Raw genomic sequence first — 27,296 nt, 5'->3', positions numbered from 1 at the left:
TTAGATTTACACTGAGAAATCAGCATTTAATACTGAACATGAAGTCTAACTTTACTATTCTCTGATTTCGTGCACTATGTATAATGTAAATTACCTCCTTGTGAGGAAGAAGCTGCCTGGAGTTCCAGAGCAACCTCCCCAAAAGGATATGGCCAAACGGTGGTGTGTACATACCTGTTCTCTTTCCTTAGTTTCATGACATATTTTCTGGTGTTTCCTTCAGTACCACTGCAGAGTCATATAACTCTCATAGATAATAGGAAATTAAATTAATTTAAAATTTAATTCTGAGATGAAGAAAGACTGCAGGACTTTTTTTTTTTTTTTTTTTCTGTGTAGAAGAAGAGAACTGAAAAATCGAGCTTAAATTGCAAAACTTCAAACTTAGATTGAGATGAAAGAAAGATTTTCAAGGATCATATCTTGAACATTTTATAAGTTTAATTTTCACTTAGTTTCTTTGTATACATACAAATACGTATTTTACTTGAGTTTATAGATTATAAATAATTATTTACCTAAGTTTTAAAGGTCATTTTTTCCTTTTTGTTGGTTGAGGTCTACACATATCCCACACATATGCCTTCGTCCTCTCTTGATGCCTGAAGGTCAACCCATGTTCACAATCTGGCATATTTATCTTCTACAATATGATACAGTGTGCAGGAACACAAACGTGTACACTGATGCAACTTTTAAAATGTTTTATGGTTTGTTTGGTTGTCAGCTTTTCTACTTATTTTTGTCACTCAACACTATCTCATAGACTATCTCATATTCCGGGTCATCTGAGAAAGCTTTAAGTCAGTCTTTGGGATGACAACTTATTGGAACCTAGAGTATATTATCATACATAGGTTAGGTAACCTATCCATAGGTTATACCGTAATTTATCCAGTCAGTTCCCTATCAGTGGTAGTTGTTTGTTTCCATTATTTTGCTACCATAAACATTGTTACAATTGTACCCTGTTATATATGTGCTTGTGTAGTGGGGATTTTTCTCTGAAAGTGATCCTCAAGAATGTGATTGCTGGATCACAAGACATGTCTTTTTCATTTTTGTGGGACACATTCTAAAGTGTGGGATTGCTGGATCAAAGACTATGTGTATCTTTAAATTTAATAGTTACTCCCAAAATGTTTTCCAAAAAGACTGTAGTTCATCATGTTTTCACCTGCAATGTATGAGAGTGTTTAAATGCCTGCAGGTCTAAGTTCTGTTTACTTTTTGACAGACAACAGATGGCTATAAAGTATTATTCATTGTTATTTTCAGCCTAATAAATTTGAGCATCCTTTTCATAAATTTATTGGACACTCAGATTTGCTTTTTTTGTGACTTATCTATTCCTAAGTGTTGATCGACTTGTCTTTGCAGAAGTGCTTTGTAGATTTTAAATTAATTCTTTTTTCCCTGTTGTACTACTTGTCTGTTGTCTTTATTTATAATAATTTTTCATTCTTAAGTTTTAGATTTTTATCTATTCAAATGTGTCTTTTGTAACTTTTGGGTTTATAGTCTAGGTTAAAAATATTGTCTCCACTTATATCATATAGTCTTTTAGATTTCCATAAAATGTTTTTATAATATTGCGTTTTAAAAAAAATTCATCCAATATGATGTAGATTTTTCATCAGTTGCCTTATCAGATTGAGGAAGTTTCTTCTATTCCTGTATCACTGAGAGTTTTTATCATGAATGGGTGTTGAGTATGGCCAGATACTTCTTTTTCTTCATATAGGGAGATGATCATATGATTTTTCACCTTTATTCTGTTAAATGCTAAATTACTTATTAGATTTTCAAATGTTAAACCAACTTTGAATTCCTGGGATATTCCCTGGCCATAATGTATTATCCTCTTTGTATTTAGCTGTATTTGGTGTTAGAGTTATCTGGCCTCATAAAGTGAAGTGGGAAATAGTCTTTCTTCCTTTATTTTCTGAAAACATTTGTGTAACACTAGTGTTACTTCTTCCTTAAGTGTTTGATGGATTCACCTATACAATTATCTGGGCTGGAAATTTTCTTTGTGGTAAGGTTTTGATAAATTCAACTTTTCTAATATATATATAATGGCTATTCAGGTTTTGTTTACATTTTTTGTCAGTTTTAATTAATTGTATTTTTAAGGGATTTCTCTGTTTCACGTAAGTTATCAAATTTTTTGGTGTGCAGTTCTACGTATTACTTTCTTATGCCTTTCCTGTTTCTAGGCTTTGTAGTGATAACCTCTCTTTCATTCCTCATTTTGGTAATTTGTGTTCTCTCTTTTTATCAGTATGGTTAGGCTTTTTTCACTTTGGGTAATCTTTTTAAAGAGTTAACTTTTGTTTTTAGATACATTAAGTTAGCATTAGTTCTATCTTTTGTGTTTTCTGTTTCATCAATTTCTGCTGTAATTTTAGTATTTCCTTCCTTTTCCTTATTGGAGTTTGATTTTGTGTTTTTAGGCTTTTTTACATTGGAATCATGGCCTTTGATTTTAGACCTTTCTCTTTTTTATCCCCTAATAAGCACTTTTTCCTGTAAGAATTTTAAAGCTATAAATTTCCCTCTAAGGACTACTTTGCCTGCATCCTAGAAATTTTAATATGTTGTTTTTTCATTATCAAAAAATATTTTCTAATTTCCCTTGGGATGTCTTCTTTGGCACATTCAGTTGTTTATAATTGTGTTGTTCAATTTGTCAAATTTTAGATTTCTTAGGTATCTTATTGTTTTGATTTCTAATTTAATTGTGATCAGAGAAAATGCTCTATGATTTCAGTCCTTTTAAATTTATTGCAACTTATTTATGGCTCAGTATATAGTCTTTGTTGATAAATATGTAGTCATGCATTGCTTAATGACAGGGATATGTTTTGAGAAATACGTCGTATGTGATTTTGTTGTTGTGTGAACATCATGGAGTGTAGTTACACAAACCTAGATGGTATAGCCTACTACACACCTATGCTATATGGTACTAATCTTATGGGACCACCATTGTATATGTCGTCTGTCATAGACCGAAACATCATTAGGCAGTGCGACTATGCTTGATTGTATATTCTGCAGTTGCTGGGTGTAGTGTTCTACAATATCAGTAAGGTTAAGGTAGTTGATGTTGCCTGTCTTTCCTGATTTTTTATTATTTAAGTTAATCAATAAATTAATTAATTGAATTAACTAATGGTATGCTTGTTTTATGAGTTACTGAGATGAGATGTTAAACCATTCCAACTATGATTGTGGAATTGTCTACTTCTCTATTTCTGTAAGGTTTTTCCTTCATGTATTTTGAAGCTTTATTCTTAGGTACTTACACATGTATGATATGTCTTTCTGATTTCATCCTTTTATCATTATAATGTGTCTCTCTTCATTTCTGGTAATAGTTTTGTCTTGAAGTTTGTTTTATCAGATGTTAATGTAGCTACTCCACCCTTCTTATGCTTACTGTTTTCATAGTATATCTTTTTTTACTCATTTATTTTCAACCTCACTGAATTGTAATAATTATAGTCCTTCTTTTGGAGACAGCATATAGTTGGATCTTGCTTTTGTTTTTCAGTCTGACAATATCTGCCTTTTAGTTGGAATGTTTAATCCATTAACATTTAATTTAATTATTGATGCAATTTGATTTAAGTTCTCTGTTTTTTCTTCATTTCTCTTTTCCTAACTTCTCTTGAATTAACAAATATGTTTTAGAATTCTGTTTTAGTTTATCTATTAGTGTTTTTATTTATTTCTTAGCTTTCTTTTAGTGATTGCTATAGGGATCACAGTATACATAATTAAATTTTCAGTTAACAGAGTTAATACTGTACTACTTTATGTAAAGTATAGAAACATTTCAACCATACCTGTCCGTTTACACCCTTCCTCCCATCCTTTATGTGCTATAGTTGTCAAGTGAATTACATCTAATATACTATAAATCTCAAAATACATTGTTAAAATGTTTGTTTAAATAGATTTATTTCAATGAAATTGAGAGGGATAGTAGTCTAATATTTATTCAGGTGTTTACTATATCCAGTGCTCTTCATTTCTCTTGGAAGATCTGAGTTTTACTCTAGTATCACTTCACTTCAGCTTTAAGAACTTTATTTAGCATTTCTTGTAGTTCTAATCTGTAGGGGTGAATTCTTACTGTTCTTTGTTTGGAAAAGTCTTTGCGTTCATTCTTAAAGGATATTTTCAGTGTATGTAAAATTTTTGTTTGATGGGTTTTTTCTTTCTATACTTTAAAAGATGTTGTTTGGCTCTGATCTAGTTTCCATTGTTTCTGATAAATAGGAATTTGAATTGTTGTTTTAATAATATCTTTTTTCTCTGCATGCTTTGAAGATTTTGTCTTTATTTTTGGTTTTCAGCAGTTTGACTAATAAGATGGGCCTCAGCATGGTTCCTTTTTTTGCTGCTCCTCGCGCATGCTACTTTAGCTTTGCTGAGTTCATATGCAGAATTGGGGGCGTCTCCTCTCCAGGATTCCTGCTCCCTCTTTCTTCAGCAGCTGTTATTGCTTCGAACACTGGCTTCTGATTCTTCAACAAAGAAAGTCTGCTAGTTTCTATCAGATTTCAGCTGTTCTGCCTATTTTGGACTTTCTTTGGCCTAAAAGCTATAAGAAAATGGGTAACTTACCCCATGGTTGCCTATTTTCTTAGGTCTCTACCATCCTCAGAATCTGCCTGCTTTTGTTCATTATTCAGTGACTTCAGGTCACTGTCGTTTTGCGTTTTGTCCAGAGTTTATAGTTTGTTTTTCTGCAGGGGAGACTAGTTCAGTCATTAGGAGATTTCAGGGTCATAATTTGGAGTAGAAATTAGAAAAATTTTGATAGATTTATTCTTAGATTCTTGACTTTTTAAAAATGCTATGATAAATGGTATTATTTTAAAATTTTCATTCTCTCTTTACTGCTGGAACATAGAATATGACTGCTTTTGTAAAGTTATTTCGAATTCAACAATCTTCTTATTTTGAATTCTCTTGTTCATATCAATAATTTGAGGTTTTTTAACATTTCCTTTATATACAGTCATGTCATGTGTGAATAAGGACAGTATCTCTCCACTCCCCCTTTTACTGTATTGGCCAGGACCTTAGAGTACATTATTGAATAGAAATAGTGATCAAGGAATTCTCAGTAGAAAGTGAGATTTTCACCATTAAGAATGATGTTAGCTGTTGATTTTTTTGTAGGTAACTGTTATCAGTTTAAGGCAGTTCTATTTATTTCTAATATTTTAAGATTTTTAAAATAATCTTGTATTGTGGAACTTCTTAAAGCTATTTTTCTGTAGTGATTAAAGTTTTAAGAATTTTGTTCCTAAATCATTTTATTGCAGCCATTTATACTGATTTGTTTTCCAATGAGAAACCATTATTATATTCAAGGAATAAACCCAATTTGATCAAGATGTCCTATCCGTTTTTATATATTACTGGATTTTGTTTGCTAATATTTTGTTTAGGATCTTTGCATCTTATTTTTTTATGTATGAGATTGGTCTGTACTTTTTCTCTTAATCTTGTTCAGTTTTGATATCAAGGTTTGCTTCTCTTATAAAATATGGTAGGTATTGCTCCTTCTTTTTCTATTCTCTTGAAGAGTTTGTATAAGAATTTTCTTTTTTCCACAGATGCTTGATAGAAACTTCTGGTAAAGTGACTTGGGTCTGGAATCTTATTTTGAGAAAGTTTTTATACTGCTGATTTAATATCTTTTATCACTTAAATAAATTACATTAGGCAATTTGTTTTCTCTTCACTTAAAGTAAATTTTAGTAAGATATACTTTGCTAGGGCTCTGTCCATCTGATATAATACATTAATTATATCCTTGTATCGTTTACTCTCCATATTATCTGCTATGTATCTTTTTATACTAATATCAGACACTCAGTAAATGATGGTGTTCAATTTTTTTCTTCACACCCCTAAGCAAGATACTGTAGACATTTTGAATGAAATGACACAGTTCTCACTTTCAAAGAACCAGCCAGGGCTACGTGGTTGTGATATTCAGTGGAATGACACATGACAGGTACCTAAATATTATGTTATAATGCAGATGACATCATCGTGCAAGCAACCTGATAGGAGATTGTTGGTGAAAAGGAAATTTACTTTTATTTAAGAAGATCAGGGAGTTTTCATGGATCAGTTTAGTTTGCTTTTGTAAAGGAGTAAGATGTTAGTAGGTGATACAGGTGGGATAGGGCATTTTGAGTGGAAGAAATAGTTTACCCAAAAAGGGATGCAGAGATGAGAAAGTATAGGGGAGAAACTTGGACTTTTAGAGGAAGGGCTGGTGATGAACTATGGGGGACCAGTATATATGAACCTCCAGATGCCTCAGCCAATCCTTTAAGTATGGAGACTTACAAAAGGGCAACAGTGCCATTTCTGTAAGGGGCTCAACTTTTAACTAGAAAGCTCGCTTTGGAGTTACTGAGATAAATTTCATTATCAGGAGACTGAAGGAAGATCTGGAAAGTGTATTTGAAATTCTTCTCTCTGAAAAAGTAGCAAGACGTCTCTGGGGCATAAGTAAAGAAGGTCCTAGACATCATTACTACCCCCTCATTTGTAGGGATAACTTGGGAGACAAACAACATTTTTCTTGGAATCCTTTGCTCTCTTGAAGGCAACAACATTGAAAAGCAATGATACTTTACCCCTGTACTAGATTCAGTCCTTTTGCTATGTACATCCATCCAACAGAGCCATGCCTGTTTTGTTGACCACTGTCTGCTTAGCACTTAACATGATAACTGCATGCATCGTGTGCAAATAACAGTTATCCCAGGCAGAAGTCTGATAAGCAGTGTTATGATTCTGTCATGGTTGGCAAAAGCACAAGGAATGAAGCTAAGCTGAGTATGCAGAGTAGAAGCTGAGCCAGCAGAAAACCATACATGGAAGGCTTCATTAAAAAGAGAGAAGGAACCGCACAGATTAAATTTCCCAGCCAACAGCTTCAGCATCCTCCACGTAATCCTCAAACTACTATAGCACTGAATTTCTGCATCTTGACCACAGAGGGTTATTCTGTTATCATCCGGTGTTCAGTGAAGGGTTCTAAGAGGAAATGGTCTACTGTGATTAGGGGTAAATACTTAGCTTGGATTGATCTCTCGTTGTTCAAGAAGGAATAAGTGGGTAAAAATTAGGACCTTTAAAAAGATTTTATGCCTTAAAATTTGGAGAACCCAATCTAAGAGGCAGAGAAAGCAGGCATTTGACAAAGTTTTACTTCAGGAAATATTTAAATTTTAAACATATCCTTCTCTTGAATTTTTCAATCATGTTGAACTTAAGGATACTATAAAGTAACACAAAATTTAGGGGAAATAAACTAGGAAAAATGTTAGTGGCAGTGATGGTATTGGTAGCATATGAGCATCATTCTTAATATATAAGTAGCTTTTTTACACTATAAGAAAAACACCCACCAATTATTTAAAAAGCTGCTAATTACATGAATAGGTAATTCAGAAAAGAAATAGAGTTGAAAGATAAACATGAAAAATCTTTAGTCACTTAAGTAATCAAAAAAATTTAGATTTAAAATATAAGATTCCAATTTTTTTTTGCCTAGAAAATTGACAAAAAGGGAATGATGTTATCTAGGATTGGCAGAGTGAAGAAATGAAAACCGCGTATGTTCTTGGAAGTGGAAATTTGAGGAACTCGGAAGGTAGATTGGCAGTAGGTTTCAGAAACCTTGAAATACGCCTGCGCTATGATCTTGTAATTTTACTTCTGGAAATTTATATTAAGGAAATAAGTGAAAGTATGCACAGAGATTTAACTGTAAGGTTGTTCACGGCAGTGATGTTTATATTAATGAAAATAGAATGAAATGGCATTAAATACAAAGGAGGGGCATGTCCATACAGTGGAATGTGACATAGCCATTTGGAATGATGTTCCAGAAGTGAATTTTTGAGGAAAGATTATATTTGTGATGTATTAAGTGAAAAAGCAACATATACAAGAATGTGACCCTATTTTTGCATTAAATAAACGTACTCTGTCATGCTGGCTACCCACTTCTAAGTAGGAACCAGAATTCACTTTCTTACTGTCTCTTCCCTTCCTTCTCAGACTACACAAGCAGCAGTAAAATAGATTCCTCCCTCCCTCTCCCTCTTTGCCTTCTCCTTCCCTCTCTCCCTTCCCTTCCCTCTCTCTGTTTCCCCCCACCAACATTTTCTCTTCTCTTTTTATCTAACTAGATGTTTTAATTGGAAAAAGAAATGCATGTATTGGGTGAATGTACATGTATTGAAATAGCATATATTCTCTATAAAGTAAGCTTCGATTCCAAACCCCTAGTCCCTCCAGGAAACCACTATTAAAAGTTTCTTAGGTATCCTTCCAGACATGTTATGTATTATATATGCGCACATGCCCTTGTATGTATGTATTATTTACTTGTGGTTTTCATTTAACAATAGGTCTTGAGACTTATTCCATATCAGCACTTTATATGTATTTACTTCATTCTTTTTAAGAACTTCATAATATTATGCTTACAAAAACACTAAAATTTATTTAAAGTGAGTTTCCTATTAATGAACTGTTAGGTTATTTCCAGTTTTTTGCTATTAAAAAATGCTAGAGTTAGTCTGCATATGTTGGGAATCATGTGTGTGCATATGTGTGTGTACATGTAAACGTGTTGGTCTATCTTTGGTAGAAATGCTGGATCAAAGAGTTATGTGAACTATTTATATTGATAGACACAAAGAGGATATACCAGTTGACATTTCCATAATAAGTGTGTGAGAATGCCCTTATCCAAAATTTGCAGATACTGTTTATTTTTATCAATAGATAAAAAATGAAATCATTTTAATTTTTATTTCATTGATTTTTGAATATGTTTTATTCAGTGCACATCCTTTTTATATCCTTTCCTGTTTTCTATTGGATATTTTAGACATCAGTTCTTAAGATCTGTTTGTATATTAACTAAATTAGTACTTTGTCATATATATTGCAAATGTTTTTTGCTATTATTTATGAGAATTTTTTTCTTCAAAAATTTCCATCTTTTTCTGTACAATAATGGCTTAATTTTTTCTTTTATATCTTTGATCCATCTGGAATTTATTATGGTATAAGAAAGAAGATAAAAATTGAGCTTTAGTTTTCTGAAATGTTTAGATTATTGCTCTGATGTTACTTATGAAATAATTCCTCTTTGCCCACTGAAGTAGTAATTTTATGATAAAATATAATAAAGTATAAAAAGTACTTTCTTATTTTTTGTTAATCTATTTTATAGACTATCTTATATTGCATTAATGCATTTATTCTAACTCTAGTTTATTGATTTAATTATTATACTATAATTGCTTTATGGTCTGATAGTATTAGTCCCTTTAGTATCCTGTATTTCAGCATTTTCTTAGCTGTTCTCACGTGTTTGTTTTCTTCGTGTGAAATTTAGGATTACTATGTCTAGTTTGTTTTTTTGATCTTTTATATTTTAGTTGGATTTGCATTAACTTTAGAACTTTATTTTGGAAATATCTTTACATTAAATCTTCTTTCCCCATAATAAGTTATGTCCTTTCTTGATTTAAGTCTTATTTTATGTCAGTCAGTAGAGGTATAAGGCTTTTTTACATAGATTATGAACATTTCTTAAGTTCACTTCAAAAATGCTTAACCTTTTCAATTTTTATTGATACTCTTAATGTAAAATAGTAGAGGGAATACATGGAGAATGATTTTATTTATGTAATCTAGGAGTCAGGAGGCTTTCCTAACATGATACAAAGCCTGGAATTTGTACAGTCTTTCTTCAACAAAAGATTTAATGAATTGTTAGGGATGTCTCATTAAAACCAAGAGTAAGACAGTGTTTAACATTTTTCTGGAGGCTCTAACATGTGTAACCAAATAGGAAAAATGAATAAGGTAAAGATGATTGGAGACAAAATTGTAATTAATTACAGATCATATGATTGCTTTCCTTGAATAAAAAAGATGATTGATTAAAAAACTCTAAGAATAATGAAAGAGTTGAGTAAATGGGCCAGTTGAAAAGCAGAACCTCTTTTTGAGCACTTGGGATATTGGATTGCCCTACAAAAGCATCCTGCCTTAGTGAAGAGCTAAACTAGCCATAGAGTAAGGGAGCTGTGGACCTGCCCTGGCAGAGCCTGAAAACAGTCCCTGAAAGAACCAAGCCATCCACAGGCTGTTTAACTGTCAGTCAAAAGAAAATTGAAAATTTTTTGAGAAAGAAAATAAAATTCAGATACTCAACAACATATTTTCATACTGTACAGAGTCTAATAAAAATTAGTTGTGCAAAGAAGCAAGAGAATATAATCTATAATCAGGAGAAAAACTGTCAATAGAAACATCCACAGCAATAACAGGGATGATAGAGACGTTAGTAAAGGACTTCAAAATAGCTATTTTAAGTATGCTCAAAGATTTAAAGGAAAATGTGAACATAATAAGATGAGAGATTTTAAAAAGAAAAGACCTAATGGAATGTCTAGAGCTGAGAAATATATGAAATAAAAAATTCACTTGACACACTTTATGGGAGATTTTACACTGCATCAGAAAAGATCAGTGGGCTTGAAGACCTAGCAACAGAAACCACCCAAACTGAAGCATAGAAAGAAAAATAAAAGGCTGAGGTGGTGGGGAGGAACACAGCCAAGTGACCTGTGGGACAATATCAGATGTTTAACATATAATGGACATGCATGTAATGTAGTAGTTGAGGGTGGGGGGCAGGAGGAGTGGCAGAAAAACTATTTGAAGAAGTAATGGCTAGAAATTTCCCTAATTTGATGAACAACTACAAACTCACAGATCCCAGACACCTGATGAAACCTTAACAAGATAAACATAAAGAGACATAATGAAAATCAATGGAAAAGGAAAAAACACTTAAAAATATCCAGAGGATGAAAGACATACACAGGGAACAAGGATAGAAATACTGCTTGCTTTCTTGTCTGAAGCCGTGCAAGCCAGAAGACAATGGAATGCATCTGGAAAGTGGTGAAAGAAAAAAGTCAGCATAGAATTCTAAAACCACTAAAAATATTCTTTAAAACTAAAGGTGAAAATAAGACTTTTTTAGACAAGTAAAAGCTTAGAGAATTCGTTACTGCCCAAAGCAGGGAGTAGGGGGTCATCTGCGTGCCGCAAGACATGCCCATAGTCAAGAGGCAACGTGGTAGGAGAGAAAGGACTTTTTATTACACCTTGTTAGCAAGGGGGAAGATGGCTGACTAATGTCGGAAAGAACCATCTTACAGACCAAAGACTACAGGCCAGTTATATAAGGGGCTGGTCTCCAGGTTGGGGGAGGCATCTGATCTCCAGGTGGGGGCAGACATCACGTCTTCTTTCCTGATAGTCTTTTGTTTTACTGGATATGCATCAGAGACGGGGGCAGCAAAGCCCTATACCCCGATCTTTCAGTTGTCATTGATGATGGCTATCAGCATGGACTCCCTGCCTGGGGGTCATCACATTCCTAGGGAACTCAAAGGAACAAAGTTACCAACTTGTAGCAGCTGGAAACGGCCATAAAAGCTGCAGAGCATGTCTGGGTTAGGTAATCAGAGATCATTCAAAGTTACAACACAGTTTCTTTTCTACAATATGGCTTCCCTTATGTCAACCTTGTGTTGAGCATGTATCAGATTTATTGCCAGCAGGCCTCTATTATCAGAAGTGTTAAGGGAAATTTTAATGACACTAAATGGAAAGGCAGACCTGCATAAAGAAATGAAGAACAGTGGAAAGGGTAATTATGTGAGAATAAAATGCTTACTTTTTTGTTTCGGTCCTGGAGTATTACTTAAAAGAAAATAATAACTTTGCATCCTGAGGTCTGTAATATGTGTAGAAGAGAAGTGTGTGAGCAGAGTAGCACAAAGGATGGTATGGGGATATGAAAGTATGCTGTTGTGATGTTCTTACATTACATGTGAAGTGGTATGATATTTGAAGGTATATTGTGATAAGTTAATGGTGCGTATTGTAATCCCTAAAGGGGTCACACAGACAAAAATAAGCCAGTGGAGAAATGGAATACAGACATAGTTGGGAGATATTGTGGGTTCAGTTCCAGACCATTGCAGCAAAGCAAATTTTGTAATAAAGCGTCACATGAATTTTTTGGCTTCCCAGTGCATATAGAAGTTATATTTATACTATACCGTAGTCTAAGTGTGCAATAGCGTTATGTCTAAAAAAGCAGCATACTTACCTTAATTAAAAAATACTGTACTGCTAAAAAATGCTTACCATCGCCTGAGCCTTCAGCAAGTTATAATCTTTTTGCTGGTAGAGGGTCTTATAAAAAATGCAGTATCTACAAAGTGCAATAAGGAAAGTACAAGCTAAACGAAGTATGCCTGTACTAAAAAGTACTCGATCCAAATGAAGCAGGAAATGAGGACTAAAGAACTGGAGAAAAATAGATATCAAAATATCTATATCTATAGGAAAAATTATCAAAAAAGCTTGATAGTAGACTTAGATTGGTGGGATGTCACAAAGTGGTAAAGCCACTTTGGAAAACAGTTTGGCTGTTTTTTATAAACTTAAAATAGAATTATGATATGATCCAGAAATCATACTCCTAAGGTATTTATATGCCCAAGAGAAGTGAAAGCATTTGTCCATATGAAGGTTGTTTATAACAACCTTATTCATAACAGCCCCAAACTGTAAACAGCTCAAATGTTTATCATCAGGTGCACAACTAAATAGTTGTATTCATACAGTGAACACCACTTACAATAAGAATCGAATTAGTGAGACAGCATGAGAGAGTCAAACACAGAATGTATACTGTGTGGTTATTTTCATATGAAATTCTAGAACATGCAAAACTAATCAATAGTAGGAGAAAGCAGACTGGGTGGAGGAAAAGTATGACTTGACTGCAAAAGGGCATGGGGACACGTTTCGGAAGAATTGGCTTGGTTCTTATACCATTGTATTCATTTGTCAAAGCCCTTTAAACTGCGTACCTTAATGGATGCATTTTTGTGTTACACTGTACCTCAATGTTGTTTACTTAAAAAGAAAAATAAACCAGATAGATCCAAGGCTTGGCTGAGGGGCTGTGTAATTAAAAAAAAAACCCAAAAGCAACAACAAAACATTCCATTAACCGATAACTGAAAGACAATCTTAAATTTGAAAAAAATATTTATTAAAAATGTTCGGAAAAATACAGAATTAGAAATAGAAATGACCAATCAACATATAAAATGATGTTAAATCCTCATGTAATAAACAATTCAAATTCTGCTTTTATAGGCATAAAATTTTCCGAAAAGAGAGAAGAGAAACTGAGAATGCAGACTGGTTTGGGGCTGGACTGGTGGGAAGAGGGCGCAGAGGGAGACCTTGACTTGTGCTCGTTTGTGCTTTTGAACTTTAGATCGTATGACTGTATTACATCCCTCTCCCAGTTAAGTAAAATGTAACAGAATGAGATTTCACGTTAAAATCCAAATGAAATAAACCTGTTGCATTCATATTCTGCCAAATAGTGAAGGTTTTAACTTTTTTTAAAAAACTTAACGTCTGTTTAGATAAGGACGCGGGAGGATGACCATTCTTACATTGTAGCTTTACTTGTATACAGCATCCTTGAAGAAGAGTTTATCATTATCTATTAAAAGCTTTTAAAACGTGCTCCTTTTGACCCAGCAATTCTATCTCTGGCAATTTACCCTAAGGAAATAATTAGAGGCATGAACTAAATGAGACTTATGTAGGAAATGATGTTTATCATAGCATATTTTGTAAAAAGAGAAACGTTAAGTACACATTGAATGTCCAAGAGTAAGATGATTGGTTAAGCAAATTTTAGTAGTACATTATATTAAATAACATGCTGTCACAGAGAAAATATTTACATTATGCTAAACTAAAAAAGCCAGGTTATGATATCATATAATGTGGGTAACCATATAATGTATTATTCATAAGTGTGCAATTCGAGAATGAATGGAGGAGCTAAAATAATTAAAATTATTTGATTTTTAAAGTATTTAATGACTGTCAAATTGGCTTCATTTTATTGGATGATCTGTAAAATAGTTCCATTCAAAAACTGTTTTCTAAAAATAAAACCATTTCTAAACAAAGACATACATCCTGGTACTTTTATCCGAATTTGCAATTATCGACACCTTCAGTTGACTCTTTTGGTATGCTTTTGTTTGAACAAATGTTTTCTCTGCAGTTGCTCAGAATAAATTATGCTTGAAAGCAGGATATTCTCAATTTTAAATTTTTGCATATTAAAATGTGTAAATATTTCAGACCAGATATTTTCACAAATTGCCTTCTATTGCTTTCATTCAGAGTACCTTCTACATATTTTTACATTGAAAAATAAAACTTCTATTTTTATTTTATTTTTAGTATTTCTTCTAATTTAGATGATTCAAAAATCATAGGTCTTTTCAATTTCATTCTGTAAAGTATACAATATAAATTATATCTAATTAAAAATAGGAGCTCCATCACAAGATTCTTCGTACAAATCAAGATATTTCAACTTAAAATTATTCATTTTTTGAGTGTTCATTGTTTAATTTATTTGTTTCCTTGCTTTTATTGGGATAAATTTCAACATCAATCTGTTTGTGTGCTTTTTTGTTGTTGTTGTTTTTTAGCTGAGGAAGACTCACCCTGAGCTAACATCCATTGCCAATCTTCCTCTTTTTGCTGAGGAAGATTCTTCCTGAGCTAACATCTGTTGCTAATTTTCTTCTTTTTGTATGTGAGCCACCACCACAGCATGGCCACTGACAGATGAGTGGTGTAGGTCTGCACCCAGGAACTCAACCCCAGACTACTGAAGCAGAGTGCAGTGCACTGAACTTGACCACTAGGCCACTGAGGCTGGCCCTGCATGCTTTGTTTTTAATAATTGCAATATTTTAAGCAAAATGCGAATGGAATATAGGTAACTCATTATCAAAAAATTTTAATACAATATGGGACACTTAGGTTGATTTATCATACAAATCACCAAAAGTTTATCAAACATTTCTAAAATCCAGTTGCTTGTGGTTAGCCAAAAGAGAAATCATGTTTTTTGCTTGTTTGCTTGTTTTTATCTTTTGGTGTTCATTGCAAATTTTTTGTTCAGTTTCTCTGAATATATATAAAAATACTCATAGATTACATAAAAATATGCAAAGTTTAATATCTATACCTTTTATTTTGATCAGTTGAAAAATCATAGTATTTGTGTGAAATTATGATCTGGTTGGTTTTTGACAGCTCTACCTTTTTATAGTTGGAACTTTTCTGTCCTCAGCAGTGTTATATCCTGTTTTTAGGGTTTTTCTTATTTTTCTGAGTTGTTAGAATATACGTAGATATCAAATTTAACATTTTAGATTGTTCCTGTGAGGCTGTGTGTAAAATAAAAAGTGAACAACATTGTTTGGAATGTAGTATTTTGAAAAGTGTTTAAATGCACTATGAGTGAAACTTTCATTTGGGACCTTTGGCCAGAAAATTTTTACAGCTGTTGGCCTTCCAGGGGCTTTGTGTTTATACTCAACCACACTATAATCCATTCACCATGCTGAAGCCTGGGTAATCTTTCTAAATAGTATGCTTTATTCCTTAAATATTAGGTTACATTTTTTAAAATCCTCCATGACTTTCCATCACACTAAAAATAAAAGTTTTTGATTTTACCATGGCCTACAGAATTCTTACATAGCCTGGATTATATCTAGTTCTCCAACCTCATCCTGTTTCATTCACTTCCCCTTCCTGAGCTCTGGCCACACCAGCCACCTTTTTCCTCAGCGCCACTGCATTTGCTGTTTCTTCAGTGGGAGTTCTCTTCTCCCAGATCTACTACTCATTGGCTCCTTCTTGTCATTCAGGTCTCAGTTTAAATTGTGTCATTTCAGAAACACTTTCTTTGAACATTGTACATAAAGAGTTTTTCTTCTAACTCATCTTCTATCACCAGGACTCAATATTTTATTTCTCTATTTCGTTTTCTTCATAACATCGCTATTTAAAATGGTCTTATTTATTATGGGAGCAGGAATGTTAGATGTCAGGTTCACTGCTGTATCTCCCAGAGCGTAGTAGGCACTTACTATTTGTGAAATGAATGTCCTGTATGGTTACTATGTCTATATTCTTACTTGATTCTCATGTCTAGCTGCAAAAACAATTTATTAGTGGTATTTGCCTATGATAATTTCAAAGACAATGTAAAAGTAGCACTAAAGGAATACAAAACTTTAAGCAAGTTAGTGATATTTCCTGATATCTATTTTAATGTTTTCTCAAACAGATAAATAACATATAGCATATTGAATTACCAGTACACAAGTGGATATAAAATAAGAGAAAGATTTATGTTTTTACTTTCTCCTAAAAGTAGAAAAGATCCTAGAGAATGGTTTCTAGTAGGAATAACCCATGAACTCTGCTACTTGAGTAATTAATCTAGTCGTCCAGTTCCAACCATGGAATAGCTTATATTAGACTAAACCTCCCACCAAAAACAATCATGAGAGCTAGACAAAATGGTGTGAAGGCATTGGAGAGCAACTTAACTGACATAGGACTTGAGCACTATGATCCTAAGAGAAGGTCATCTCCATGTAAACATTGAGTTCTTCCCTGAGGGCCTGTTCTAAATCATGGTGTAGGGCAATAGAGGCCAAGCCTAACGTGGTGGTCATTTGGGGCAGAGGAGACTATGCTCAGGACTTGGAGCTACCAAAAGGGCTGAGACATGAGGGACAGAATCTCAAGATGGAAGGAATTGCAGAGGTAGAGCCCAAAAATTTATGTACAAATTCCTGCAAGTTGTTGGCTCATTCTATAACTGCACCTGCATGGGGCAAAGCTCAAAGAAAGCAGAAAACAGCATTTGGAGGCTAAAGGGCAAAGGAGAAATTTAACAGCTGTGTGGTACTGGAGAGACAGAGGTCAGTGTTTAGAGCTGCCAAGGTGGAGGGCCCTTGGTGGATGCCCCAGGTTTTCAGCTGAGATGCTGGAGGGCCACTTCCTAGAAGTAGAGGTGAAACTGAAACAGACTACCCTTAACAAAGCTTAAAGCCAAGGTAATCTGCTTGTGCTCAACCTGTGTTTCAGAAGAACCTTAACCTTCATGGACAGAAGATAACATCCAAAGTTACTATGCTTTTTCATTTATATAGTCTGGCTTCCAATAAAAAATTATAAGGCTAAAAAGAAAAGGGAGAAAGATATCCTAGAGATATACTGCACAAATGAAATGTACACAAGATTCTTCATTGTAAAAGTTTTCATAATAGCAAAATATTAGAAATATGCCAAGGACCACCAATTGAGGATTTTTTTCTTTTTAAAATTTTTTTAAAGATTGGCGCCTGAGCTAACATCTGTTGCCAATCTTTGTTGTTTTTTTTTTTCCTTCTTCTACACAAAGTCCCCTAGTACATAGTGGGATATTCTAGTTGTAGGTCCCTCTGGTTGTGCTGCATGGAACACTGCCTCAGCATGGCCTGATGAGTGGTGCCATGTCCACCCCCAGGATCTGAACCAGTGCAACCCTGGGCTGCCGAAGTGGAGCGTGCAAACTTAACCACTCGGCCATGGGGCCGGCCCCCTCGCCAATCAAGGATTTATTAAGTAAATTATATCTGTTTGCATAATGCAGCAGTTTTCACACAGGCACTGTCAGCATTAGGGGCAAGACAATTCTTCATAGTGTGATCCTGTCCTGTTACATCTTTGGTGCCAGCACAATAAATGCAATTTGAGAGAACTCAAAATGCCCTCACACATTTTCATGGGCCTCTGGGGTGGGGCATTCCAATTGAAAATTATTAATGTCATAGAATTCTGTGCAGCTGTAAACAAAATGAGAAAATTGTTTATGAACTGATATGGAAAGACCACTGAGGTCTATCTTAAGAGTAAAATGTAAACTATGAAGCAGTAAGTATACTTTGCTATGTTTTGTTTAAGAAAGGAAGAAAATAATATATATTTGGATTGCTTATATATGCATCAAAAATTCTGTCCCAATACATTAGAAGATAATGAAAGAGATTATATGTGAGAATGGGGTGAAATATACTTTTCTATATTATTTTGATTTTTAAAACATGTAGATGTATTATCTATTCAAAAGAACTTTAAAATAATAAAATTTTACATGTAAGCAAGCTATTGTGTTAGAAATAATTTCTAAGAGATGTAGTTGAAAGTTACGTATTCATTTAAAAAATGTTTTGCTCTTTTCCCAATCCTGTCTCCTTTTACCTTACTTTCGTTCAGTGGAGTAGGGCGAAACTGGGGCTGGGCATCTGCAGGCAGCAGCATTCTTGCTGAATTTGGTACGCTACATATGGAGTTTGTTCACCTCAGCTACTTGACAGGGGATCCAGTTTACTACAAAAAGGTTAGTTTTTTTGCCTTCTTTTCTTTGCAAGATTTACCCAAATACTTGATTAATGCTTAGAAGATGTTTGCCTTTCTAGAAGTATGTTTATCAGGACTCTGGGCTTCTTTTTTCTGTTTAAATTATCTAAAGAAATGTCCCACTGAGAGCATATTTAAAATATTTACTGTTGAGAAGTTGTAACTGCTAGCAGGTTTTTAAAAAATTCCTTTGCCAACTTTATTTAGCCTTGTGCTGAAGTTCCTTCTCAGCATGGTAAGACAAGAAAAACAAAATGAACAAAACATTTGAGAATTGGAAAGGAAGAAGGAAAACAGTAATTATTCACAGATTGCATGACTACCTAAAATATTGACAGTCTACAATTAAATTATTAAAAATAAGAGCTTAATATATTTTTTGAATAAAAGGTCGATAGATATTAAAAATCAGTAGCATTTCTCTGTACCAGCTACAGAAGACAAGAAACTATCGTTTTACAAAAATATACCTTCTGTGGTGGGAACAAAAGTGTAAGTTTTCTACAAATCAACAAAAGATAAGCAAAATTCAAAACGTAAATAAATGGAGAGAAGTATGATGTTCATGTATAGGTAAACAATATTATAAAAAATTTAGTCATGTCCAAATTGATCTGTAGCATCAATTCAATGCCAGTCAAATCCCCACGGGGTTTTTTGTTGTAGTGGAACTTGACTAGACACTTATAGAATTTATATAGAAGAGAAACTTTCAAGATATTCCTGAGGAAAAACATTTGGGTGGGTTTGCATTACCCACTTATCAACACTGACAGTGTAGTGTTGGTGTACAGAGACAAATAGACTGATGAATGGAAGAAACAGCCCTTAAACAGACCCTCATATATGTGTGGAAATGTTATGGCAAGGGTAGCGTTGTAGATTATAACAGTTAATTCCAGCAGTATTGAAAGCTTATATTTAAAAGACAGAAATTTAGTCAAGTTGAAAATACATATACCCTATAATCTAGCATTTCCACTCTTTGTTATATATATTTATATCATATACATAGAAACATTGTTTGCATTAACAATTTATATAATAAAATCAATACAGCAGTGAAACTGAATGCATTGTGGTTATATTCATCAATTAAGAGGACATAATACAACATTTTTAAAGTTCAAAACAAACAGAGCTGAACAATATATTGTTTAGGCATTCAGAAGTGATTTTAGTAAAGTCAAGATAATGACCAACATAAAATTCAGGACTCTGACTGCATCTAGGACAATGGCAGTGATATATGAGGGGCAGTGGTTAAACAGAGCATCAAAGGCGTTTGTAGTGTTATATGTCTTAAATTGGGATGTGAGTAGACTATGTATTCCTTTCATTTCATCACTTGAGAAGGATTTTCAGGTAAAGATGGCAAAGTGGAGCCAGATCAGAGAATTTTCCCTTTCCTGACTAAATGAACAATAGCAACAAAAATAGTAAAGACCAGCATAAATTCATCAACAGCAGTGAAGGAAGGAAAGGCAGCAACCTCATGTCATAAACATGTGACAGCCAAAAAAAAGAAGATGATTTCTGGCATGGTAATTAAGTCATTTTCCCTATCCTGAATCCTTAGTGGGCAGAGAAAGTGAGTTAACAAATTCGTGGTATTCTCTATTAATCTTACAAGGGAGACCAGTGCCTAGGATGTCCAGTATACAACTGCCCACAGCTCCAGGGGGTTCTCACCGTCCATCCTCCTTGAATGCATGGACTTCAGGAAATCAGCTAAGGCACTGGTACTCCAGATCTCAGATTGTATCCAGGAGGGGAGGGACACCCCCTCCCCCCCCCCCACACACACACAGTAGGGAGGAATTCAAGGACAATTCAGCTATATAGTGTCAAATCAAAGTTCAGGTCATAGCTGACCATGTTAAATGTGAGCAAGATGAAGAGAGAAAGCATGGAAGTTATGCAAACCTATTGCAAGAAACAAAAGCAAGGTGGTAAATAGCATGTAAAAGAATGACAAAGAACCTAGTTTCAAATTTTAAAAAGTCACCATGAGTAATTCATACTTAATAGAAATTGAATTCAGCAAAATAAGAACTCCAAACAATAAAATGATACAAAAAGATTGTGGAGCTAAAGAAACAAATTGAGACCTTAAATAATATCTTTCTATAACAAATAAATAAATGAGAAAGAACAAAGAACTGACTGTACATAGTTGAAAACTGAATTACTGACATAGAATAAAAGCAAGAGATCATCATAGTGAAAACAAGGAAAAATGTAAAGTGATTAAAAAGGTGATAAATTCAGGGGCCAGCCCGGTGGCAGAGTGGTTAAGTTCATGCAGTCATCTTCAGCAGCCTGGGGTTCATGGGTTCAATCCCAGGTATGGACCTACACACTGCTCATCAAGCCAGGCTGTGGGGGCGTCTTACATACAAAATAGAGGAAGATTGGCACAGATGTTAGCTGAGAGACAATCTTCCTAAAGCAAAAAGAGGAAGATTGGCAACAGATGTTAGCTCAGGGCCAATCTTCCTCACCAAAAAAGAAAAAAAAAGATAAATTCATAAAATGAAGGTAATCTAACATGGTATTTCTGAAGTGGAACACCTAACACACATAGGAATCACCTAAAAGCAACAAGGAGAAACAGAACTGTAAACTCCATTTTTAGCAAAAGTAAGAGATACTTGATGTTTCATATCACAAAATAGGAAGAAAGGTTGGCTGAAGCAATCAAGAGCAGAGAGAGGTTTCGGACACTGAAGAGAGGATGTTTGTGGCTGCAGGTTTCAAAACCAAAAAGGCAGTAGAGCACAGTTCTTCAAAGTAAGTGGTACCTCTTGAGGTACAAAAGCAAAATGCTCGTTAGCAACAATGAGAACAGGCTGACAGGCTGATGATGTGATGGATGGATGCTCCTTTGGATCCCACTAAACAAGATGCTCTTGAGAAGCTAGAAAAATAGAATTCAGTGAAGATTTATGGACCAGCTATATTTGTGCCTGACAACTTTGGAGAGGGAAGAGAATAAATTGACAGATTCTCTGTTATGAGCAGTGCTGCATTGCTAGTTTCAGTTGTCTGGGGAGAAGCATAGACTAACAAAGCACATGTACATGTGGACTCTCCTGACCTTTTATGTCAAAAAACTCATGAATAACTGGTTCAAGAAAAAAAATAGCAATGAGTAACTCATGAAAAAAGAACAAGTATAGAATTTATATAAAAATATTACCAGAAAAAAAAAGGGAAGAAACATGAAAAATAACTTACGGCCAAAAAATACTTATCGGAAAATAACAATTGAAAACCCTGACCAAATGTCACCATGAGAGAGAAGAGAATGGAGCTTTCATCTGTGTAAAACAAGTATATATACAGAGATACAAGTGCTCAGAGACAGTAAGATATGATAATCAGTAAAAAAGTGTAAGAAAAAATAAAATTATCAACAAAATGGAGGCCAAAATGGAATCAACACAAAGAAAGTTTTCAAAATATGGTAAGGGACTTAGAAAACAAAATTGAGACAAGTTAGTAAACGTATGGAAATCAAACAACAGCTAGAGAAAAATTAGGAGGGAAATGATAAATGTTGAAGAGAGGCAGAGAGGATTCAGTGTCTGCCTAATTTTCAGAAGACAAAAGAATGTTGATTTTTTCATCTTTAGTGACAGCATCGTTCTGAACTGACTAAACCTGGTGCGTGGAATTATTCAGATTGAGATTGTTGTGCGTAGAATCGGCCTCAAACATGAAAAACCAGGGTAATAGAGCGTCCCTGAGCATGTTTGTAAAACTACTTGGTGACAAAATGCAGCCAAATGAAAGATGTTTAGAAACTTTGTGTTAAAAGTTCAAGTGTGTGTTCAAGTCCAGAAGATAGTGAAGTATAGGTAAGGTCCGGGGGGGGAAAGTTTTCCCAAGTGTTTTATACCAACTAGGTTATCCTTCCGATGTAAGGATAACTTTCTCAAACAAATAAGAATACCAGGAATAGGACACCTTTGTGCCTTTTTTTTTTAATTAGCACTTAGAAAATCCATCCAATTTAGAGATGAATCAAAATAAAGTCCCTGGGAATGTCTTTAGCTTCTTAATATATTTCATGACTTTTTTTCCCCCTAACTCTGGGGAGATCTTTTAGGAACTGAAAGTTCTGGAATTATAGGAATTTAGGGATATCTGTTATAGGATCAGTATTCAAAGTTCAGCAGTTTAGTTTTACTTCATTTGCTTTTTAATCTATTAAATTCAGATTAGTTTCATTTTTTTATTACAAATGTCATATTATGATTACATTTCTATGAAATTATTTCTGTTCTTATATTTATTTAGGTATGTACATATTGAATATGTCTGGAATGATATTTATCACTAATGTTTCTGATGTCTGTTTTTGGCTGCTAAAATTTTGGGACTTAAATTGGTTTCTCTCTGTGCTCTTTTTTTTTGTATTTTTATTGTTGTCTGACTCTTAAATAATGATCATATATCATCTTATAAGAATAATGAGTCATTTAAAAAATAGAAGCTTTTCCTGACCCCACACACACACACACACACACACACACACACACAGAAGCTGAGAAGGTCGTATAGGTTCTGAGTGAGGAAAAAACACAAAGCCTAGATTAATATAAAGCCTTGATGACATTTTATTTTTCGTTAATTGCATTCTTAAATTTTCTTTTGCTTAGGTCATGCACATCCGGAAACTGCTTCAGAAAATGGATCGTCCAAATGGTCTTTATCCAAATTATTTGAACCCAAGAACAGGTCGCTGGGGTCAGTGTAAGTGTTTCTAGTATAACTAATACTTTGTTAAAAGGTTGTCTGAAAACTTTTGTTTGATGTAGCGAAAAGTACACTGCGTGTAGAGTTAGAAACCCTCAGTCACTGTCTAACCCTGTGATCTGCTAGTGCTGTTACCTTTGGCAAGTTTCTAATCTCTTGTAGCTTCAGTTTTTCTACTTGTAAAATGGGAATATTAATAACCTATCTCACAGGAATATTTTATTTCGTGTCTATGTAAGTACTTTGCTAAAATGTATTGTGGCGTTTATGAAGGGTTGTACTTTAAGCCCTTGTTTATAAATCTTCTCTTTATGTAAATAAGTGTATTACTTGGGATCAGTATTTATCAAAGGAATATCAAGAACACATGAGTATGTTCGATGACTGGAAAAAGGGGCAACTGCTCTCGGCAACTGTCAGGTCTGATCGTTCATTTTAAAAGAAGCCATCAGCGTCTGCATTTACCAAATTCGGCGCCAAGTTCTTGGACGAGCCTGGAGATGGGGAGAGAATATATAAGACCTGGTCTGAGTTCAGTGAGCTCCCAGGCTGGCAGGGTAGGCAGACACACTCAGAAGCAGTTGGAATATGTGATAAACGTGCTCGTAGAAGAATGTCCCAATTGTCGTGTGAGACTGTGGCAGAAGTGGTTCCCTCGGTCTGAGGAGACAGCGTTTTGTTTGGGGAAGGGATAATTTTCTTATTAGAGCTTTAGAATTGATCTTTGAAGGAATTGATTTTTTAAAAACAATAAAGTGTTTATGTGGAAATGTGAAACTTAAAGAATTTTAATAAATTAAGGCTTTTTCAATGGTATTCTCCCTTAAAGGGTAGAAAAACTAAAACAAATAGTAGCACTTGCAACTTTGCCCCTAGTGTAATGTGTCTGATTATTTTTGAGATTAACGAAATCATACTGAAGTAGTAAATAAGAGGTAAAAGTAACAATCACTTAATTTTATGTGTGGAAAATGTGTTGGATCCGCTAGGGTGTCCTACCAAGAGGAGGAAAACGTTTGCCATAGAATTGTCTTTGGGCTGCTCTCCAGGAAATTGTCCTTTATTTTATGAAAGAAAAGCAGATTGATCAATACAGTTATGTCTTTCATGGCTGTAGGAATAGATCTCAAGCTTCTCGCTCTTTTTATGTACTTTTCTTTTCCTCTATCCTGAAATTCTTTACCTGTAGCTCATTTTTCTTTCTCTTTTGAATAAAATATATAAAGATCTAATGCCTAGATGGGGTAAAAATGATATTGTCTAAAAAAAAAAAAACCCTTAGAGTAGCATTTCTAAAATATAAAAATGTACTTTTCCTATTCCAGATAAGGGTGACTAGTTTGGATGTCTACTCAGTAATTTGGGTAAATCTTATTATAAACTTTGTCCTCTTAGAATTATATTAAGATTTGGGAATATTCTAACGTTGGGGGAACAATTATATTTAATTCCTTTCTTATATCATATGCAGTATATATTCTATATGGTATAACTATTTAACTGTAAAAAATATGAGACTGTAAGATATTGATTATATAATCAGGAAAGCCTTTTCTAAGAATGTCACGTAAAGCAGAAACTGTAAAGAAACAGATGTCAGTTTTTAGTCTATATAAATGTTAATCTCTTACATTTCATAATGAAAGGCAAGTAACAAGCTAAGGAAATATATTTGAGCATGTTTGGAAAACAACGTTTTCATATCTCTCTATATCAAGAATTCTTATAAGATCATAAGAGAAAGATGATCAACCCAGTAGAAAAATGGACTGAGAAAAGTTAGTTCATTAAAAAAAGAAAACCACAAATGGGCAACAAACAGATGCTCATATTTAACCCTAAGTGGTGTTAATGCAGATAAATGGTACATGGGGACAATGTAGTATGACAGCATACTCTTTCTGTACGAATGGTGCTACTTGACTGCAATTTACAAAGACTGCCGTCTTTGTACTATATTTGTAGCATCTCCATAGACTGGTCACCAGAGACCTTTGCCCCTCTCTTTTCTCGCTTCACCACATCCCTAGTCAAATCAATGCAGCTTTTAAACAGAAGACACTCTTCTTTATCTATTTAATTGATAAAGGAAATGAACACATCCCTATATCCATTGCGTCAAAAAGTGTGAAAATTTGGATGTTCTTTGAACCAGAGACTCATTTTTAGGCATTTATTCCAAAGAAATTTTCAGAATATATATATATTTAAGAACCAAATATTTAAGAACCAAAACTGTAAAACTCTCAGAAGAAAACAGGGACAAGTATATATATAAAGTTTATTTACAATAACTTTGGAATGATTTATAATAGGTATAATTTGGAAACATTCTAAAGCAGGCTTGTCCAATAGAACTATCATGAAGAAAACGCTCATATCTGTTCTATCTAATATAGTAGTCACTAGCCGCATGTCGTTACTGAGTGCTGGAAATATTGCTAGTACTGTGTGGAACTGCATTTTAAATTTTATTTACTTTTAGTTAATTTAAATTTAAATAACTACTTGTGACTAGTGCCTACTGCATTGGGCAGTACAGTTTTTGAACATCCTATGAAAGAGATTTGGTTAAATAAATTATAGTTTGCCCAGATGTGGTATACAATGCAGCCATTATACATTATGTTATAGAATATTTGACTTAGATAAACGTATACAGACAGATATTTAGAAAAAGAAAGAGAAAACAAAAACTACAAGAATAGAAACCGAAGTGTTATGTGTTTTTTTCTGAATGTTCATTTTTATTTTCTTCTTTTTGTTTACTTTTATTAATCTAAATTTGATAACAGACATCTATTACTTTTGAAATAAGATTAAAAACGATTTTAAATACTAAAGAAGATGCCATCTTCCACACCAAAATCCTAGAATACTCAAAAAAAGTAAATCACTGTTTGAGAATTGCCAGCCTTTGAAATGACCAGCAGTGTAGCATTGATGGCATCTTAATTTTTAACAATGTAACTCTTTCTCTTCATCAAATGATGTTGTGAAAACTGGATGGCCACATGAAAAGAGGGAAGTTGGGCTCTTACCTTATACCGTATACAGAAATTAACTCAAAATGTATCAAAGACAGTATATTTAAGAACCCAAACTGTAAAACTCTCAGAAGAAAACAGGGACAAATCTTCATGACCTTGGATTTGGCAATGGTTTCCTCAAAAGCACAGGCAGCAATAGAAAAAAAACAGGTAAATTGGATTTCATTAAAATTAAAAAAGTTTTGTGCATCAAGGGTCACTATCATGAGAGTAAAAGATGGCCCACAGAATGAGATAAAATATTTTCAAATCGTATATCTGATAAGGGCTTAATATCCAGAATATATAAAGAACTTCTACAACTCAACAACAAAAAGACAAACACCCAATTAAAAATGGGTGAAAGACTGGAACAGATGTTTCTCCAAAGAAGATACGTAAATGGAAAATAAACACATGAAAAAGATGCTCAGCATCATTAGTCATTATGGAAATGCGAATCCAAAGCACAATGAGATGCCACTTCACACCTACTAGGATGATTGTACTCAAAAAGACATAAAATAAGTGTTGGCAAGGTTGTGGAGAAATTGAAACCTTTGTACATGGCTTGTGGGAATGTAAAATGGTGCAGCCATTGTGAAAAACAGTTTGTTGGTTTCTCAAAAAGTTAAACATAGAATTCCATGTGATCCAGAGATTCAGCTCCTAGGTATATACCCAAAAGAATTGAAAACAAGAACTCAAACAGATATTTGTATGCCAGTGTTCACAGCAACATAATTTACAATAGCCAAAAGGTAGAAACAACTCGAGTGTCCAACAGATGGGTAAACAAAATGTGGTATATCCACACAGTAGAATATTATTGAGCCAAAAAGAGAAATGAAGTTCTTGGGACCAGCCTGGTGGTGTAGCGATTAGGTTCATGCCCTCTGCTCTGGCAGCTTGGGGTTTGCTGGTTCGGATGCCAGGCACAGACCTATACACCGCTTATTAAACCATGCTGTGGCAGGCATCCTGCATATAAAGTAGAGGAAGACGGGCACTGATATTAGCTCAGGGCCAATCTTC

At 34.0% G+C, this 27,296-nt stretch overlaps 1 protein-coding gene across 10 annotated transcripts in view; it reads left to right on the top strand.

Moving 5' to 3' along the window:
* The window catches only part of MAN1A2 (mannosidase alpha class 1A member 2), a 209,398-nt gene that overhangs the window by 96,702 nt on the left and 85,400 nt on the right, over positions 1-27,296 (top strand). For all 10 annotated transcript variants that reach the window (XM_070608060.1, XM_070608065.1, XM_070608062.1 and 7 more), the window contains exons 7-8: positions 18,325-18,448; positions 23,136-23,229. In XM_070608060.1, the coding sequence (XP_070464161.1) occupies positions 18,325-18,448; positions 23,136-23,229 (218 nt within the window). The remainder of the gene's footprint in view (positions 1-18,324; positions 18,449-23,135; positions 23,230-27,296) is intronic.

This window comes from Equus przewalskii, unplaced genomic scaffold, assembly GCF_037783145.1.
Source record: "Equus przewalskii isolate Varuska unplaced genomic scaffold, EquPr2 ChrUn-13, whole genome shotgun sequence".
Lineage (NCBI taxonomy): Eukaryota > Metazoa > Chordata > Mammalia > Perissodactyla > Equidae > Equus > Equus przewalskii.
This window is presented reverse-complemented; position numbering and strand designations above follow the sequence as displayed.